Raw genomic sequence first — 20,934 nt, 5'->3', positions numbered from 1 at the left:
TCAAATTATTATAATTAAAAAGAATTAAGAACCAGAAGGGAAAACACAGATATGCTCAAAATGCAGATAAAAATGAATGTGCTATTTCTAAACAAGCTGATGAACACTTTTAAAATGATACTCAACGTGAAAGAACATATGAGCATTAGAAAAACCAGAAATGAAATGACTGAACTAAAAAAGAATTAGAAAGAAAACATCACATTAGATGAAGCCTAGGAGTGAATAACAACAAGCAATCGCACCCTAGGAAAAGCAGAAGGTGACAAGGACAATGTTAAGGATAAAAAAGAAATGGACTTCTTTCCCTTTGTGGGTGACAAGCTTTAGGGTGGCACACCTAAAGAGACCCGGGTGTGCAGGAAATTGTTTACATAAAGGGAGAATTGGGCAAGTAAATACATATGGCCCCCGACTTACGGTTCTTCCGACTTTACACTGGACTGAAAGTGATACGCATTCAGTAGAAACCGCACTTGGAAGTCTGAGTGTGGATCCGGCCCCAGACCAGTGACACGCACCGGGCTCTCCCCTGACACCGGGCGAGGGTAGCAACCTGGCTCAGAGTCGGCCAGCGCACATGGGTGTCCACAGCCGACACACCGAGAGCCACCTGTGCCCACACTGTTGTGCTTTTCACTTTCAGTGCAGTATTCGATACGTTACAGGAGACACTTAACACTATTATAAATAAGCTTTTGTGTGAGATGATTTTCCTAGCTGCAGGCTCATGTAAGTGTTCTGAGCACAGTTAAGGGTGGCTGAGCTAAGCTATGATCCCTGGTAGGTTAGGTGTATTAAATGCATTTTTTACTTAGGAGATTTTCAATTGACAATGGACTTTTGGGGATGTAACCCCTTCACAAGTCAAGGAAGACCGTGAAGACGCCGAAAATAGTGGGAGTGACGTTTCTGATGCTGGGGAAGAAAGTTACAGTATTTGAGGAGGGGAGGCTAGAGCAAACACTCTGGTGTTTGGTTAGACGTGGAGATAACAGTGTTAACTGATGGCATTTAATATATTTAGGAAAACAGAGGAACACAGATGTGTGTGTGTATAAACATACACATGTTATCTGGCTCTATTGAGAGGGCCTGGATGCAATGTCATCCCAGGAGCAGGCAGCATCCACACTTGGTTTCTAATCAGTGTTCCCGTTAAAGGGAATCGCCCATCACAAGGGTGCTCACTAAAGTTTATTCTCCTCCTACAGTCATAGACATTTACTCCTTTGTCTTCTTAAGCCTAGACAGCTCCCTAAGGGTCCTTAACTGTATTTATTAAAGACTAGACAAAGATTTTTATCCTAATAACTACTTAAACGAAAACTAAATTTATACATACTTATACATATATAATAAATATACAATCAACATATTTTTATTTTCTATTAAAATATTCGCTAAAGTTTTGGAGCAGAATGTTAAGCAAGTTTAATTGATTCTTCAAAGGTCAGACATATCATAAGAATTTTTCTAAGGCCATAAACGGTTCACCAGACAAGGCCTGGTATCCTGTATATAACGTCATATGGCTTGTCCCTGTCTGTACCTTACAGTGCCCTTTTCACAATGAATCATAAAGTCAATTCAATCAGTATGAAATTTTTTTAGAGTGAATTTTGCAAGCAAAAAACACAGAGCATGTTCTCAGTAGGTTATATCTGACTTCTAAATCCCATTCTCTCACCTAGTTACACAGAATACAAAGCTACTGACCTTTGCAAATATAGCCCGTTCGTTTTTTTCAGCCTTTTGACTAATTAGACAACAGAGAGAGAAATGTAACACAGAAGATAAATCATCCTGGTCATTTTTCAATTTCTTCAACCTCGTGATTTTTCAAAATAAATAGGGTGACCCTGATTGGTACACAATACCTAAGATATAAAGGTGCCACATAAAAAATTATACACACTAGGCCAGAGCAAACGAATTTCATGGCAGTAAAGGCTTTCTAGCTTCACTAGTAAAATCCCACTGACCCAAGGCGTGCTCCAAGATGTCCTCACCAAGAACCAGTGTCTCTGGCAAATGCTTCATGAGAAAGGTCATCAAAAAGATCACCTGAGTGGTGCCTGGGTGGCTCAATCAGTTGAGCATCCAACTCTTCATTTCAGTTCAGATCATGATCTCACGGGATTCTCTTTCTCTCTCTCTCTCTCTCTCTCTCTCTGGCTCTCCCCTACTTGCTTGCACATGCGTGCTCTCTCTCTCTCTCAAAAATAATAAAAATTTTTTAAAAAGATCACTGGATATGCTCAGACCAACTTCTTAATATTTTCATTTCTGCATTCATACCACCACGTGCTATCTACAATTTACTAGTTATTTATAGTCTGCAAATCTACTAACTCCTACTCTAGAACATGACTCACGCTGGGTGTTATGGGACAGGGAAATGAAGACGGCTCTGCCTTCAAGGTATTAAAGCCACTTCCATCCTTTTAAATAATACTACAGCCTACTTTTCTCCTCTTCCACTGGTTCCTCTTCCAATGGTCTCCATTGCTTATATTCACCTCCCTCTCGTTCATCACTACCAATCAAAAGCAAACAACAATGAGTGGGGGTAAATTCTCCAGTTAACTCTACTATCGACATCATGTCCTCTGACATGGCTCCACCTCCTCCACCAACAAAAACATTCAGTGAGCTCCTAACAAAGTAAACCTCAGCTCTTACCCCTGTATGCACTGAAGCTACTACTTTTTTTCCTCTAAAAGCAGATATCTTCCATACTCCCCACCTCTACTTTATCTTATTCTCATTTTTAGTTCTTCGTACCCTGATTTCTGACCCAACTAATTCTTCCAAAGCAGCTCTCCTAATGATCACCGGTGACTTCCCTAATTATTAATTCCACCCTTCATTCCCTCAAGTCTTAATGTTATTTCGCATCTCTGATCAACTGCTGACCTTTGCTTCCTTTACAAAAATTTGTTTTTAAGTATATGTGTAACCGAGGCCATTGCAGGTTACTGGCCCAAGGTCACCCACAGGTAGCATGTTACAGACATAATTGAAACACAGATATGCCCGTCACCAGAATCCAGGTTCTTAACCACTCCTTTGAACTGCTTTTCAAAAATGAAGCAAAGGCTGTTCCGTGGAAGAACAGTATCTACAAACTTGCTGTTAATAATGCTGTCCTCTGATGCAGGGTTCAACCACCTATGACCTAGATGCCAATCCAGCCTGTTGCCTATTTGTGTAAATAAAGTTTTACTGGAAGCCAGTCATACTCATTCATTGGCCTATTGTCTATGGCTGCTTTCACACTACAATGGCGGGTCTGAATCACTGTGACAGAGATTGAATGGCCCACAGAGTCTAAAGTGTTTACTGTCTGGTGCTTTATAGAAAAAGTTTGCCAATCCCTGTTCCAACCATCTGTCTTTTAGGTTCATCACTGGCAACCCTGAGGATGATAATAACGAATTCACCTATCTGCAGTAAGAATTAAGGAAGATGGCATATCTGGAATACTCTAATGATCAGGCATCCCCAAATAGGCACTATGGTCTAATCCAGGCTCTGTACTCCAGCATTTGTTTGGGGCGGGGGGACGGGGGTGGTGGTGGAATCCCATCCCTACTCTGTCTCACTATCATTCCACTTCTTTCTTGGAAGATTTTTGCTCCCCTTGCACACATTCCATCTCCCAACACTCCAAACAAGAGGCAGATGTCTCCTATCACAACCAATCTCAAAGCCTATTCTGTGAGTTGTTTGTTTCTGTTAACAGCTCCGCCACTCTCCCTTCAACCAGGCTCGGAGCTCTGAAATCGTCTTACAGGTCTCAACTCTTCCCTATTTATTGAAGTCCTATCTATTCAACCAACACAACAGCCTCCAAGTCATTCCCTCTTCAACATTTCCTCTACCTAATCCCATCCCAGTTCCCACTGCCTCTCACCTAACAGCCTCACAGTTCATTTCCCACGGCAATAAGTGTCCTGCACATAAATGTCAGACACGGAAAACTATTTCTTAAACAAAGATCTCCTTTTAAGACTGTTCAGTATCATATTGTTTACCCACTGAGGTAAGTCCTCAGCTTTGCATTCAAATAGATTCCACAATATGATTCCAATCTATACCTCCAAACCAACTTCACACGAAATTTCCTGGGTATTTTCTATGCTTCACATACTACCTAAAAGCTCTGAAAATAAAAATATGAGAAACTCAGCTCCTACCCTCAAGAAGCTCAAAATCTAATCAGACAGACATAAAGAAAAACAAAACCAAAAAATATCCCTTACAAAGTAAAATGTTTTATTTTAATTTTTTTTAACGTTTATTTATTTTTGAGACAGAGAGAGACAGAGCATGAATGGGGGAGAGTCAGAGAGAGAGGGAGACACAGAATCCGAAACAGGCTCCAGGCTCTGAGCGGTCAGCACAGAGCCCAACACGGGGCTCGAACTCACGGACTGCAAGATCATGACCCGAGCGGAAGTCGGACGCTTAACCGACTGAGCTGCCCAGGTGCCCCCAAAGTAAAGTGTTTTAAGGAAAGGTCTGAACAGGAACGTGTCGAGCACAAAGAGAATGCGAGAACTAATTCTGCCACCAGGGGGCAGAGAGGAGAAGTTTGGGAATGGCTTCGCTTTCCTCACAGGAGAGGGATTAAAGAAGCAAGGAGACAGGAAAAGAAACATGGGATATAGGATGCAGGATGTCTAGCATTTCTCAGCCTTTTCTCTCCAGAGCAGTGATTTTAAACCAGAGGCAATTTTGCCCCACTTGGGGCATCTGGCCATAGCTGAAAACATTTTTGATTGTCACAACTGGGCAAGAGAGGATGCTAGAGATTTGTGATGGGTAGAGGGAAAATGATTCTCAAAATCCTAAAATAAACAGGACAGCCCCCCGCCCCCCACAATAAAGAATTATCCAGGGGGCACCTAGGTAGCTTGGTGGGTTAGGCGTCTGTCTCTTGATATCAGTTCAGGTCATGATCTCACAGTTTGTGAGTTTGAGCCCTGCATCGGGTCCTGTGCTGACAGCATGGAGCCTCCTTGGGATTCTCTGTCTCCTTCTCCCTCTGCCCCTCCCCGTTCGTGTGCGAGCGCGCGCTCTCTCTCTCTCTCTCTCTCTCTCTCTCAAAAATAAATAAACATTAAAGGAAAAAAAAAGGAGTTATTCAGCCCAAAACGTCAGTAGTGCTGAGGTTGAGCAACACTGCTCTAGAGTCATAAGGAAAAAAAGTAAAGGAGAGGGTCCAGCTGACATAATTGCAGGACACGCTGGAATGCTGACAATACAGACACAGCAAAGGAGAACGAGTTATGCCTGGACAAGCTTGCTCGCCACAACCAAAGGGGAGAATACAAAACTGGGCAGAGGGCAAAGGTGATTAATAAAGGTTCCACGTCTAAGGCCACACGAACAGGAACAGATCTGGTCGTCAAGCCAAGACCATCAACTGTGAGGGAAGGGAGAAGACCTGGGCAAAGAGGCTGAGGCAGAGGCCATCAGCACTTCCTGCCACACAGCACCCAATTCAATACGCATTTACTGCACAGCTGCTACTAGATGTCAGGAGGGAAATGGCAATAAATAAGTCACAATCCCCGCCTGCGAGAAGGCTGAATTTCAGTGGGGAGGATCAGGGAAGCTGGTAAGTGATTACCATACCAGGGAAATTAAGATACACGCCATAAGAGAAACACACAGGGGTTTGAATACACACATCTGGCAAAACTTTGAGGCAGCCATAAAGAGTAATTTCACTTCACAACCTCTGGCTCTTCCAGTGAAAGAAAAGAATCAGAGGAAAGGAAATCCCCCATCTTTGTCTGCAAGGCTCCGCGTGTCCGGCATAATTAACAAAATTAGCGATATACAATACGTGTTACTCCAAACAGCCCAAATGCCAACACTAGTCTAACAAGGAAAAGGTAGGACTCTTTCTATAGGGCATTCCCTTAGAGATTTTGCTTTCCATTGAGAGACCCATGAAGAAAATTAGTTCCCATATCCTAGAGTCAATCCTGCACCCCTGACACGCTCTTAGTTATGTTCTGTTTTTTTAAACTTTGGGTGGGTTTTATTTCTCCTGAGATTAGGAAGCCATCCAGAGGACAGCTCTTCAAATATTCCCCTCAGAAGGAGCCTCAAACTCACCATGAGAAAATAGTTAGAGAAATCCCTAATGGTCCAGCCAACATACATTTTTCATAAAGTGATTACCCTCCCGCAGCCTCAGCTTCCTAAGCCTTTCCCCCCTTCTGTAATTGTTTTCCTTGTAGGCCAGGCAACAATTACCACTGCTACAAGACTGAGGAGGTTCACAAGCAATATATTTTACAATACATAAGTGTAGTGTCTCTGATATCTGCTGCTTTTATCACTAATTGCACTATAAAATGCGCTATTAAAACAGGGACAAACAAGATTGTAAAAATCACATAATGGACCATGACCACTTACAAGAGCCATTCATAAATGTTAACCGTACCACTTATTTTTCTTTAATTTTCCAGTCGTATCATGATTTTTACAAATTTTTACTTCTAGGGGATACCAACAAGAAAAAGAATACATTTGAAAATTCTATGACCTACATACTTACCCTTGCATATACTATTTTATAAACTGGCATAGAATTAAAAATTAAATAGAACATCAGACAATGTGCTATGAACACTGAACTCTGAGGGACATCTACATGATCTCTTGAAAGAAATTATAAGCATGGCAAATACATTTAAGCTGTGATTTCTATTCAAACTTCACAACACAGGCCAGAAAGCATGAAAGAAAGCGCAGAAGGGTTTCACAATTCTGACCTACGAAACGTACAATACAACAAAGCCAATAAAGCATTTATTTCTTGGGGAAGGACAGAGTGATCAAATATGACTGCCAATTACCAGAGGAAATGGGCCACTGGAACCACCTATAGTAATTCCTGTGTCATCAGCACTCAGTGCTAATTCATGGGCAAATTTTCAAGTTTGTAGATGAGCCTTTCAACCTGTTCATTATTTATCTACGTGTCTACCCATTAAAAAAAAAAAAATAGCAATCCAGAATGAGAGAGAATGAAAATAACAGCATCTGTGCTACCCACTAACGATTCTAATGAATACTCAGATGCACCCGGGAATTTTAAGTTGTGGCTCAGATGAGATGCTAATACTGTCTCTCAGTTTCATGCAGCCACTACCAGAGACAAGCGAGTTCTAACAGTACCACAGAACATAAATACCACAAACCAAACAGTGGTTAGCCTCTATAAAACTAAAGACAAATAACCAATTAATGAATTCGGATTATTTGTTCTTCTTTTATGTAGGATCATCTCCTGTTAACTCAAGAAGTAGCTGATGCCTTCATGTGAGTATCAGCAGGGAAGGTGTGATCCAGCTTGGGTCCTGGCCAGCACTGGCGCTTGAACAACCTGGCCCTACCTATTCCCGAGTATCCTCTAAAATCCTTATAATGGGCCAACCTTACTAAAATCAGAGCGTGCTTTTCAAACAAAGGAGCAGCCACAATTAGAAACATCTTAATTGTACCTAAATCATGATTTTTTTTTTTCTTCCGAGAGGTAAGAGCCAGTGCTCAATCTTTCAATAGGAAGACTGTCAGAAAACCGAAAGCCAGATTACATGATAAAGGTTCGCTCTAATTTCAGAAATGGAAGTCACTTAATTCCGCAGAAATCGTTTTAAACTATTTTTTTAATTTTTTTAACGTTTATTTATTATTGAGACAGAGAGAGAGAGAGAGCATGAGCATGGGAGGGGCAGAGAGGGAGAGAGACGCAGAATCCAAAGCAGGCTCCAGGCTCTGAGCTGTCAGCGCAGAGCCCAACACGAGGCTTGAACTCACAGACCATGAGATCATGACCAGAGCCAAAGACAGACGCTCAACCAACTGAGCCACCCAGGCGCCCCTCATTTTAAACTATTTTAAGTGGTGAGAATAACTTCCTTTTTCAAAGTGCCAAATACATGAAGTGTGCTAAAACAAGGCTGGATAGGCCTAAATAAAAACCAGACGCTTATTTGTCATCCATGTCTTCTCCCCAAAGTTATTGCATAAGACCTGCCAAAACTGTGTTATGAAGTGAAGTTGAATGGGAAACTACACACACGGGCCCACATACCACACTTACTTTGTCAGATGCCTCGGAAGCCAAGAGGTTAGTTGCAAGAGTCTGGAGCTTATGATGGGCCATGTTTTTAAGAGCAGCAAGACTACGCCGGGTCATAGCCTGCTTGAGGTTGATGGCTGGGTGACTAAGTGAGTCAGCCGCAGCGGGAACTGCTTCATCACAGGCATTCAGTATCTCTACGGCGGTTATCCCCATCACGCAGCGATCCAACGCGCCTGGAAGACGTAGACATTCACCATCAGCACACAACACTATAAACGCTTCAAACGGTTTTTTAAGGAAAGAAAACGCACAGACGTTTTCCATGGGGGAATATTTTTATCGGTGCCTCTCAGAAACATTTTCTTGTACTTTCCTCCTCGAGGGACCTTCCACACGGCATTACCTTAACCGTTTCTTCTCCTGTAATGAATGCCCCGACCACAACTTCCCAATATAGTCAAGTTCAGAGCCAATACCTTCAACACCTTCTCCCCAGGCTTTTTCCACGGTCTTCCTGGTACTCCACACCATTACTCTACTACAAATACCAATTTCTATGACTTCAGCTTCCTCTAAGCTGTCTATCCATTTTAAACAAAAGAACTAAATTTTGCTATTCTTCTCATGTTTTCTACTTTAATATTTCCTGGAACTTCTCTTTCTCTGGGAAATATCCACAAAACGGGGAAAAACTATGACTTCCCATTTTGTCTGATGTCTTGACTCTTACGGTTCACACCCAATCAAAAGTTCCTCTGTGTGTTTGTGAAAATAACTACTAGTCCAACTTGTAACCACTTCTTCACTTGGCCATTCTTTCCATTCATCTCCATCTATGCACTTTGTGTCTCAGAGCACAACTCCATCCTATAAAGCAGACAGCTCTTCTGTATACCGTTTTGTACAGCACATAGCATCAGGCCAGGCAGACAAGGGTTTCATTGCATGGATTTGTATATAATCTTCTGGAGACTATAATAATGACAGTGAAATGATGATGAAGTTTATTTGGATTCGCTGGGCATTCCTCTAGAGTCTTCTAAAAGAGACAAATCAATTTTGAAAAATAACAATAGCGAACACCCAGAAACTTAAATGTCAGCAAAATACAAGATTGCTACTATGTTTTTGAGCTGGTACCCAAACACCCAAACACAGATTCTAGTCCCAGTGTTGAGTATTTATATACATGCCACTTAAGTTTGCCCCTCCTGGCCTAAAGAGCTTAACTTCTGACTCACTATCCCCTTTCCATTAGCAGTCCTGGAATTAATTCTTGGTGATTCTAGTATTAACAGAAATCAGTGTTTTACTAGCCAATTCACGGAGCTTTAACCAATACATTTTGAAAGGCAAAGCACAAGAAGGAATTGTCACCTGAAACTTTTTGTGTATGTATGAAATGGAGAGTGTGTATATTCTAACAAGATTTAGAAGTTCAAAAATGCTTGAAAATCACCAGCACATATGATTTTTCCACACATCCCGATCTCTTGGCTGAGTTCCTCTACTCCAGTAAACTGTGTCCTACACTCAACCACAGCCAATGGTCATATTATAATCTTATTACCAATAAATAAATCCCAACGTGATCCCAATTTCAAAAATGCCACTCTCTGATAGTAGCTCCCATTCTTCATTTCAACCCTCTGATCCAATGATTCCTTGTTCAGCACTGATGCCAACAATTCCATTAACCTCACACACTTGCACGGTCTCTTACTTCTCTCTATCCCGTGAAGTAAAATTCCATCGCCCATCCTCATAACCACAGCTCTGTCTTCATCTTGCCTCCTTGGACTAACTGAGCAAACTCCAACATTGACTAAATCCAACTTTCCACCTACTCTACACCTGTACATTGACGACAGATATGAATGGAAAACGTGCTGAAAGACTCCCTTGAAATTCACAATCACTGATCTCAAGGGGCTCTCAATAGTGACCACATTTCCACAGATCTTTCATTTTCCCAGTTAATTATTTCAGACCTTTCACTCCTCCCATCTCTAACACTCCATTTCCTGCCCTCAGCTGGGCAAAAAAGTTTTGTTTCCCATTTCATTTACAAAGAAGCAATTACGAATTAAGTTCTACCAGCTCCCACCACCATATCTCCACTCACATTGCACTATAATTGCCACATGAACTATCCAGACTCCTACCTAACACACTTGTAGCTCAAACTCCATCCCTCTCTTGTCTGCCCATCGACATCATTTCAGCAATGCTCCCTTTTCCCTTCATCTATTTTCCCCACCTACTAGATTATTCCCACCAGCATATAAGCATGCAATTATTTCACCTGTTTAAACACACACACACACACACACACACACACACACACACACACACACTCTTGACCCAATACCCTTCTCCAGCTGGTATCCCATTTTTTATAATCATCCTCCAAAGAGCTGTCTATCTTTGCTACCTCCAAAGTTTCCTCCTCCCATTTTCCTTTGAACTTACTCAAATCACATTTCACCCAAAACATGCACACAACCTATTCTCCATGTTGCTACAGCCAATATTCAGTTCTCAGTCCTCATCTGACTATCATTTACCATCAGCAGGTCTTGTTCTTCCTCTCTACTCCTTGAAACACATTTTTTCATTTGGTTTCTAGGCAACAACACTCTTCATTTTCTTCTTCCTCCTGACAAGTCCATTTTAGTCTCCTTTGCTGGTTTCTTCCACATCACAGAAATATATCTAAACCCTGGAGGGACCCAATCATTATCTACCTGAATCCTCTTGGTGATACATCCAGTGTTATGACTGAATATCATCCATATGCTAAGAACTCTCAAATTTACATCAACCACTCTGATATCCCTAACTTGAAGTCTTGACTCATTTATACAATTTACTAATCAGCATCTCTACTTGAATGTCTAATATTCAACTTAATATAAAAGTAATTCTTGGTCTTTCCAAAATCTACTCTTCCCATTGTCTTCTCAATGTCTAAAAATGAATTCCATCCTTTTGAGTTGCTCATGATCAAAACCTTGGAATAACCTTTAACTCAACCCATTCTTTTAAGCCCCTCATCCAACTATCAGCAAATCCTGTTAGCTCTCCCTTCAAAATATACCCAGAGTTCAACCACTTCTCACCAACTCCTCTGCTATCGCTCTGGTGTAACAATCCATCATCTTTTATTGTTTACAGGCAATAGCATACAAGCTAATCTCCCTGCTTCCACCCTTGAACCACCTTCAGGCTATTCTTGAAAAAAGGCAAGAAAATTTAATAGTGAGCACAAAATCTAAATCAATTAAAACCAATTCAGAACTGACACAAATTTTCAAAATAGCAAAGACAGTAAAACTTATTGCAATTTGTATTCTAGGTGTTCAAAAAGTTTGAACAAAGACACACGTTAGACAACAAAAGACCAAAATTAAACTTGTAGAGATGAAAACTATACTAGATGGGAATAATGGCAGAGTAGACATTGCAGAAAAAAAGACCAATAAACCTGGAGACCTAGAATAGAAACTATATTAAAATAAAACACAGAGTAAAAATAATTTTAAAAATAAAAAGACAATGTGCAAGCTGTGGGCAATTTCAAGTAGGCTAGTAAACATATAGCTGGAGTCTCTAAAGAGAGGAAAGAGGGAAGGATCGAAAACATATTTGAATAAATAATGGCCAAAAAAGTTTCCAAATCCACTGAAAACCACACACCCACATATCCAAGAAGTATGACAAACCCTCAGCGCAAGAAATATGAAGAAAACTATAACCCAACTGCTCAAAATCAATAATAAAGAGAAAAATTTTAAAGCAGTTGGAAAAAAACTGACATAGCACTTATAGAGGAACAAAGTTAAAGGTGACAGCAGATTTCTCATTGGAAATAATGCAAGCAAGAAGGCAGTGGAGTATTAACAAGAAAAACAAAAAACAAAAAAGAGCTGTCAACCTAGAATTCTACAACCAGAAAAAATATCTTAAAAACGAAGATGAAACAAAGAGTTTTTCAGACACACAGAAGCTGGAAGAATTCATCACCCATAGACCTGCACTACAAGGAATAAATATTAGGCAAAAGGAACATGATTCCAGATAGAAACCTGGAGCTACACAAAGCAGCAAAGCACAACAGAATGATAACCACACGGGTAAATATTCAAGACTTTGTTTTTATTATTCAGATTTCCTTAAAAGAGACTATTTAAAGAAATAAGCAAATAGAAATAATATTCCAAATGAGTGAAAACCATAAGCAACAATATATATGATATAAAAGATAGAGTGGTAGACAGTGACCCAATTATACTTGAACAGAATATTCTTCTTTTTCTTTTAATGTTTATTTACTTATTTTGAGAGAGAGAGAGCAAGCAGGAAAGGGGCAGACAGAGAGGGAGAGAGACAGAATCCCAAGCAGACTCCCTGCTGCCAGCACAGAGCCCAGTGCAGGCCTTGAACCCTCAAACCAAACTGTGAGATCATGACCTGAGCCGAAGCCAAGAGGTGGGCACTTAACCAACTGAGCCACCCAGGAGGCTCTAGAACTATTTTAAAATATAAAGCAACTGGTCTGTGTAAAATAAAGGAGATAAACACAAAGGTAGGACTGTGCCACATTGTGAAGAACCTTGATTTAAAGGCTACAGGAAGTAAATTATATGTTTTGTATTTTTTCATTAAGACAGTGCATGATCCAAGTGTTGTTGTTGTTTTATTCCCTAAGATTTATTGGCCAGCAGAGTACGGGATGGATTAGAAAGTAGAAAAAGAAGACAGGGAAACCAATAAAGCTAGCATATGCGTAACAAAATACGGCCCTAAGTTAGAATAATACAATGGAAACAAAAAAGGGAGCTGAGGGGTACCTAATGGGAAGGACTTAGCAATCAAGGACAATTGTCCAGAGGGCTCATGGGGGGGTGGGGGAATGGTAGCAAAAACAGCCATATTTCCACTATAACAACCTCTTTCTTCAAAATTCCAGAGTACATCATCCAAAGGAAGAAAAGAAACTTTCATTATACTTAGCTTTACCAAGATTTTAGAAAGATACCATTTTTTTCTTAACCATTTCATTCTTTGAGTCTTTGCCTGTCCAGTTGTATCTTTTGTAACAGAATGAAAAACAAAACTGTAGGAGATATAGAAAAGTTGATGGTGCTATGCCACATGTTGTGAAATGTAAAATCTAATCTCTACTGTATTAAATACTGCAGGTAAATAGTCAAAATGTGAAAAAAAATGCTTGCTACCAAACTTTTCTACTAATAACAAAAGACTGGGCTGAAGCACCACCTCCTGATTCTCTTTGGTAATTTTGGTAACAAGACAAAACTATCAATTTAAAGAAATAAAAATATTAAAAGGAAAATATTTATTAAAATTACAGACTAAACTGCATAAATTTATTATAAATCCATTAGAGATACCATAAACTCACCAACAGGCAAATATTTTGCATAGGAAGTTTACATAACAGAAGTACACATTACCAATGAATTCAAGAAAATTTATGCCATCTTATAATAAAATTGACAATTTTAAGTAAATAAATAAATTTAGTAATTTAAAAACTAGTCTGAAGCAAGAACAGCACATACACTAAGGCTTTACTTGAGTGAAAAATCTGATTCTTTGACACCTATGTTTTTGGTTATCCAAGCTTTACATATGTGTTTCAATAGACACCAATATACATCAGTTCCTAATTCTCTGCTATCTTGTATTAGATAATTAAGTTTTTTTTTTAATTTTTTTTTTCAACGTTTATTTATTTTTGGGACAGAGAGAGACAGAGCATGAACGGGGGACGGGCAGAGAGAGGGGGAGACACAGAATCGGAAACAGGCTCCAGGCTCTGAGCCATCAGCCCAGAGCCCGACGCGGGGCTCGAACTCACGGACCGCGAGATCGTGACCTGAGCTGAAGTCAGACGCTTAACCGACTGCGCCACCCAGGCGCCCCGATAATTAAGTTTTTTTAAGTGATTTTAATGCATATTTGATAAAGTAAATGCAAAAAAAAGGAATATTTCAGAAAACTCATAGAGAAAATAAATACAAAGAAAAAAGATAACAGAACAAAGTCAACTGACATGACTCCTACTAACTTCTAACATTTGAAAATCACTGCTGGCATTTGCATCTGAACGAGAACACCAGTAACTCTCCCCAAGGAAAGAGGTGTATGACGTGAGAATCACTTTTGTTATGGAACAAAGACGATCAAGTGGTAACTGGTAACTGTCAGAGGAGAAGATCTTGTAAAATCAGTCATTACTTACAGCCGCCGCTGCCTCCCAGACAGGACTCTGACCTTGTCAAGGGCCTGTGGGGTTGACGTGACACACCCCCTGGGAACACCACATGTGAAGAACGACAGAGTTGGTCCCTGACGCGCACAAACGGCTCCAGGCAGAAGCAGCCGCCATCTAGGTCAGTGGGCCACCTTTCCTAAGTTCCTAAGTAGAAGCCAAGAGGCCCAGCTGGCCAAATCTTGTTGCCAGTCATTTGGCTAATTTTCTAACTATCCAGAGACGTGGAAGTAAAATGATTTCGCCAGCCTTCACATCACCATGACCTGTTATTGCACATAATGAAGACGGCACAAGTAAAGAACAAAAGACTCCGGACGTCTGTCGTTCTGGTGAGATTTTAATTTACTAGCTTCAACTTCATTTCATTAGGAAATAAAATACTAGAAATAAAAAGTACCCATTTGGAGGGAAAAACAACTCAAAGCAAATGCTGCATAGAAGTATCAAGACATTTTTAAAAGGTTTAAAGCTAGAAAGATCAGTAAAATTCAAAACAGCCGACACAAAATTGCACACTACATAACGAGGAGTTTTAGTGTAACATAGCTTCACTGCTAAAAATACATCCCCAAAATGCTAAGAAGAGGGGATAAACTATCTCATCGGAGTTTAAATACATCTCATCCATCAAACCTTGGCCGAATCTCATTTATTTGGCTTCATTTTTTATTTATTTAATAAATAAATAAATTTAATAAATAAATAATGTCAATACCTTCAGGATGTGCCATACTGACTCCCTAGGGACCTTTAATATCACTAGCTAAAGCCTGAGCAGCAAGGAGGAAAAAGAAATGTATACCTCCTATTATGGTTAAATCCAAAATAAATTCTGCCTCTTTATCTTTTAAGAATGCCACATTGACTGACTGTTTCCCTAAATCCTCTTGAAGGTAAGATAATTATGAAGTTTCCACATTATATATTGTGTTTAATCTAACGTGGGCTTAATTATACTAAACTGGTTGTAAAAAAAACTTCCTCCAGTATACCTATAGTTACAGGCTACCTGTCATCCCTTTCTGGGAAAATTACCGGAAAAGTTACTATGCCTTTCAGTAACATCTTATTTGTAACGAGTAGGAAATTAAAGAATCTGAAGAATTTCACACTCGTTACAAATGTATTTAAAATATATGACGTATTTGGGTATCAATTATTTAAGTATCTGAAAAATTCAGAAAATGAAATTCTCTTCCTTTATAATAATTTTTAAAAGTCCTATATGAGTTTACCATATTCTTGCATTTGTGCTATATCAATTGTTAATTTAATATTTATAGGTTTTTAAAATAGTGTTTTCTGGATGTCAATGCTACAAGAACTTAGTCTCTTTAATATTAATTCTCAAAGTATTTCTGAATGGAGGTAAGATCACATTCCCAAGTTCAACAAAGTAACAAGGAAAGCAGCTTGTTTGTTAAATAACATTAATAGCAAATATAAACACGTGCATGCACGCACACACAAACCTCAAGTACACAAACATTCATATACACACATTTACATTATGTCTACTATACGCTCACATGCATGCACGCACACACAAACCTCAAGTACACAAACATTCATATATACACATTCACATTATGTCTACTATACGCTAGGGAAATGTTACATCATTTTATTCTCCCAGAAATACTATAAAATAGGAACTATTATGATCTTCGTTCTACTGAGACGAAAGTCCAGTAAGGTGCAGCAGATCACATTATTAGCAAATGGTCAATCCTAAATTCAAACCAAGCAGTCTGACTCCAAGCCCAACAGAAACCTGGCATACTTAGTTTCTGGGGCAGACAAAACCAGAAAGCATGAAACAGTGCTCCTCAGCAGATAGGATGTAACAAAAAGGAATACAAAGATACAAAGTTACATACGTAGTATGCCAGCAATTCTGTCTCCAAAAATGCACGGAAACAAGGCCAGAAAGAAATGTGCCAAAATGTCAACCTGACCACTCAGCAATGAGATCTGAGCTCATGTCTCTTCTTTTCCACTATGTTGGAGCTTTTGATTTTTGACAGAAAGTATGACCCTCTTTTACAATCAGAGAAGAAAGAGAAAGGTAAATGCAAAAGCAAAGAAGTCTGACACTCTTCAAGAATGCTCCCTCTTTGCAAGATTGCCTGGGCGCTACACGTAAAGACAAGGACTGTAAATAAAAGACTGCTGAGTACTTGGTACTTGTTACAGAAAGACTCAACAGAACTCCCTACTGCCCCAGTAGGAGCACAAATATTGGATACAGCCTACTTTGGAAAAGGACTATTTAAAACAAAGAAAGGTGAAGAAAACAAAACCGATTGGTTGAAGTATCATATGGTACACAACTAGGTATATAAAGAAAGCCTTTAATTACTGATAGCTCATGATTTAAAGTAGCAAAAGTAGAATCAAATGTGTTTTTAAGGCCTACAGCAGTAAGCATTTAGTTACACACTTGAAAATTTCCCAAGGAAAACCGTAAGATTCTGTGTATAAACATCATATATAATTGTGTGTACTTGTAAGCTACACATTACTTGTTCTATATTATGCCCCACACATAAATTTTCTGAAACTTGAAATCTTAAGTGAGAGATCTTGAAACGTTCGTTTCAATCACCTCCCATCATGAACAGTTTCATACTGCTTTTCTGCCGTTTCAATAAGAATTTTATCTTTTTCCTCGGTTTCCGAACTCGATACAAAAATGGTCCCTTAATCTTGGTCACAATTTACCTCATGAACTGTACAGAAATCACTTATTTACTTGTCTGTATGTCTGTCCTAATCTGTACATCATCTTCAATTACATTCCTTCAGAGACCAGTGAACTCCTCTGCAAGCATTTGGCACAGCACAATAAACAAGAGGGCATTTAAACAGTTCCTTGTCGTTGATAATCATGAGAACACTTAGAAAAAGCAGTGACCGGAAGTAAACGGAGCAACTTTTTTTTTTTTTTTTTTTTTTTTTTTTACATTTCAGGGCTTTTTCCCTCATATAGAAGATTTTTTAATTTCCAGGAAATCAAAGACACCCATTGGATTTTCCAGTCTCTCTCTTCACATTTGTGCTTACCAGTGTCCATTTGCCAGACGTACACCGAGCCATCTGAACATCCCACTACTAGGTAATCATCAGAAGGCCTCCACTTGATTACTTGAACGGGGAACAGATGACGAGATGCCAGCATAATGCATTTTTTCTCTCGCAGACTTAGGAGTCCTACTGAGTGGTCACTGGCTACAGAGCAGATACAGTGCTGCACTCTTGCCTAAAAAAGAATATACCTTCATTACACTTAGATTAAATTCAGGATAAAATGATCTTGTCCTCCAAAACTTAAACCAAAAGTAATTACCCATTCACCACCGCTGAAAACCAACCGCAATATTAGGTTGTGTTGAAAAGCGTGTTCCTTCACATTATACATAAAACACCCAGATCAATCGTGACAACACTTTAAAAAAAAAGAAAAAATGCTAAATTAATCCTAGATTAAAGATGGGAAGAGATGCCTTGGAAAATCTCCTGTTCAAATGTGAAGATGACCTTAACTAAAATGATTGCTGTGCAGGCGCGGGGAAAGCTGGAAAAAAAAATTGATCTGTTATTATGCGTTCTCTTTCCACACTGTGAACTTTCCTTTGTTAGCTGCTGGAGCAGGCTCTCTGCAGTGCTTCTTTCTGCGTGTGACTCTGTCATTTTAGACCCATGTTCTTCCCTGCTCCTTTGCTCGAAAACAATACCCTCCCGGTCCCTCTGCCACAATCATTCCTTTCAAGAGCCACAGATATTTTGTATTTTCCGTACATGTGCTTCGCAGCTTCTGTCTGTAATATCAGCAGGTGCACCACCCCAACTAACACACAATGGCCAATTAAACACTCTGCTGTATATTTTCTGCTCGTCTCTAGTTTTTGCCCTTCAATTCCTTTTAGGACAGGATGGAATATAAAGAGTCAAAAGAAAGACGGTAAAGACTTTCACCAGCAACACGGAACGGAATCCACAACCCAGATGATTTAAAATTAAGGCATTTCTATTTTTAAGACAATTTATGAGCTATTTAAAACCTAACCTTTTAGTGATTTATTGGATTATGCTTTCAGTTCACACCGAGGTGAAACCACCTGAAAACAGCCACACATCATTGTATATATTGTGGCTAATATTGAGGATGAGAGGCCCACTGTACTACACGTATACATATCATCAATGGGATCCAAAGGAGAAACTTGTCAAACCTAATTGGGTTGGGCTTCGCCTAAACAAACAGACAGTCTGAACTAAATAACAATACCGCACTGAGTGGTGTATCTCACTGAATGGGAAATGCTGACGTTGGGTGGCCAAATGTGTGCGGAAAACACAAGTTATGGTTGTTGACTTTATCCACAGAACTTCTAAGAACCTTTAACATGCTGATGTGACCAGAATTATCTCCACAAGGGGAATACAGTGTCACTCACCTCAAAGGTCATTTGACTGCGGCAATCTTTTAAGACTGAATTTAGGAGGAACAACATACTTTGGGAAAATCTGCTGTAACTGGTTCCTTTCATGTTTTGGCAGCTAAGAAACTTAGGCCTGAGTTTTCTACCCATCACAGTGGGGGATGATGGGCACGTACTTCTGCATGTAGACTCAGCGGTCTCAACGTGCGGCTCTCAGTTTCTCATCATCATTTACCTTTATTTTTATCCTAGTGAATAATGTTTATGTTTGTAAACAACTTAAAATCAATTTTTGAATGAAGCAGAGCATTAACAAAACAAAGATAGTAAGATTTAACTACTTTGTTCTTAAATTCAGGTATGTTAATCTTTTATTGTTAGCTTTATTTGTACTTTTTGTTGTACAATAATTTAAACAGTATACTCAGCATAGCAGGTGTTTACTAATTTAAAAGTTAAAAAATGAAGTTGAGAAAGAGTGTGTTATAAACCTTTATTAAAACATCATAGGGGCGCCTGGGTGGCGCAGTCGGTTAAGCGTCCGACTTCAGCCAGGTCACGATCTCGCGGTCCGTGAGTTCGAGCCCCGCGTCAGGCTCTGGGCTGACGGCTCGGAGCCTGGAGCCTGTTTCCGATTCTGTGTCTCCCTCTCTCTCTGCCCCTCACCCGCTCATGCTCTGTCTCTCTCTGTCCCCCCAAAAAATAAATAAACGTTGAAAAAAAAAAAAAAAAACCATCATATAGAATTTTCCTAAACAAGCATTTGTTAAACTTACTTATTTTGTGTTCCCTGAGAAGCATTCAACTGAAACATAAAACATGATTTCTCTCTTAAAAAGACATTAAGGATTGAAGGGCAGTTGATTATGGCACACATAAATTAGCTGTATAATTAAGCAATGAATCAAAATAAAGTAGCAAACTACAAAAAAAAAAAATCCTTCAAATATGGCGACGTTAGACTAAAACTGGGTAAAAATACATACCGCCAAGCCTTTATTTTCAGTTATTTCAGACCACATAAAATATTTATGAGTTCCACCAGGCATCCAGTGCTAACCAAAGATAATAGACAGTTTAATACAACGGATGCTTTGCATTTCTACAGATCACCATTAGCAACGACTTTGTTTTTATCAAATATATCCATCATTCAACTTACAAAAAGAGACGGAGGCGACATTAATGGTCACTACTATTTTGCAACATCAATCTGCCAAAAAGTGGTCATTTTATTTCTCTCATCATAGGAAATAAATGTCTGCGGTGATCTTTTCTTCTATGTGTGATTAACTGAAAAGAATGCCTCCCATACAGTTCTTTTCATCTGTCCGCGTCCTTTAATCAGGCACTGATCTGCCACAGTGCTCATAACACCCGTCACTACTTGTGACTCTGCTACTTTGACTCACGAGCTCCTCACCTTTAAAATGAGGGATCGCTTAACCGGTACCGTATACCTCACCAGCCTACTTGCTGGACCCCAAGTCCACAGTCATCTCATTGGTGTCCATACACACTCTTGTCATTCCATTTCAAAGAGTAAGGAAAATGAGGCATGAATTGGGGGTGAAGTCTGTTCAAAAACAGGTGAATCTTCATCAGTGTTCTTTACCTATGTTTGGTGTTCCTTGGGTTATGATCTATTCTTGGTAGATCTCAGTATCTGAGGGGACACAGAAGTCCTGACAACACTGACCTACACATTCTCTCTGCCAAATGTCTTTTACTGTAGTTTAGAAGCCAGCAGAGAGAAGACGGCAGACATCCTGCAAACAGAAAAGGCTTCCCCATTCCTACGAGGAACCTGACCTTCACCACCCACTCCCACGAGAAGTTTCACTGTTAGAACTTTCATCCTCTCCATTTACATGCAGGCAACTTCAACAATTCAAGAAAAGGTAATCCATCCTCAAGAAAAGACCTAAAAGTTCTACATTATGTTATCAGTCCTGTTCGTAAAAACAATGGACAAAGCAAATACTAAGTAAGAGCAAAGGATCTGTGTCTAAAAAGCAGACTATGTTATTTTCTGGAGGGAAAGTATAACCGTAATTCAAAAAATCCTA

At 39.5% G+C, this 20,934-nt stretch overlaps 1 protein-coding gene across 9 annotated transcripts in view; it reads right to left on the bottom strand.

Moving 5' to 3' along the window:
- The window catches only part of WDR7 (WD repeat domain 7), a 360,496-nt gene that overhangs the window by 274,905 nt on the left and 64,657 nt on the right, over positions 1-20,934 (bottom strand). For all 9 annotated transcript variants that reach the window (XM_043558949.1, XM_043558946.1, XM_043558954.1 and 6 more), the window contains 2 exons: positions 17,487-17,682; positions 8,135-8,349 (listed from right to left, as the gene is read on the bottom strand). In XM_043558949.1, the coding sequence (XP_043414884.1) occupies positions 8,135-8,349; positions 17,487-17,682 (411 nt within the window). The remainder of the gene's footprint in view (positions 1-8,134; positions 8,350-17,486; positions 17,683-20,934) is intronic.

This window comes from Prionailurus bengalensis, chromosome D3 (assembly GCF_016509475.1).
Source record: "Prionailurus bengalensis isolate Pbe53 chromosome D3, Fcat_Pben_1.1_paternal_pri, whole genome shotgun sequence".
NCBI classification, from domain to species: Eukaryota; Metazoa; Chordata; class Mammalia; order Carnivora; family Felidae; genus Prionailurus; species Prionailurus bengalensis.
This window is presented reverse-complemented; position numbering and strand designations above follow the sequence as displayed.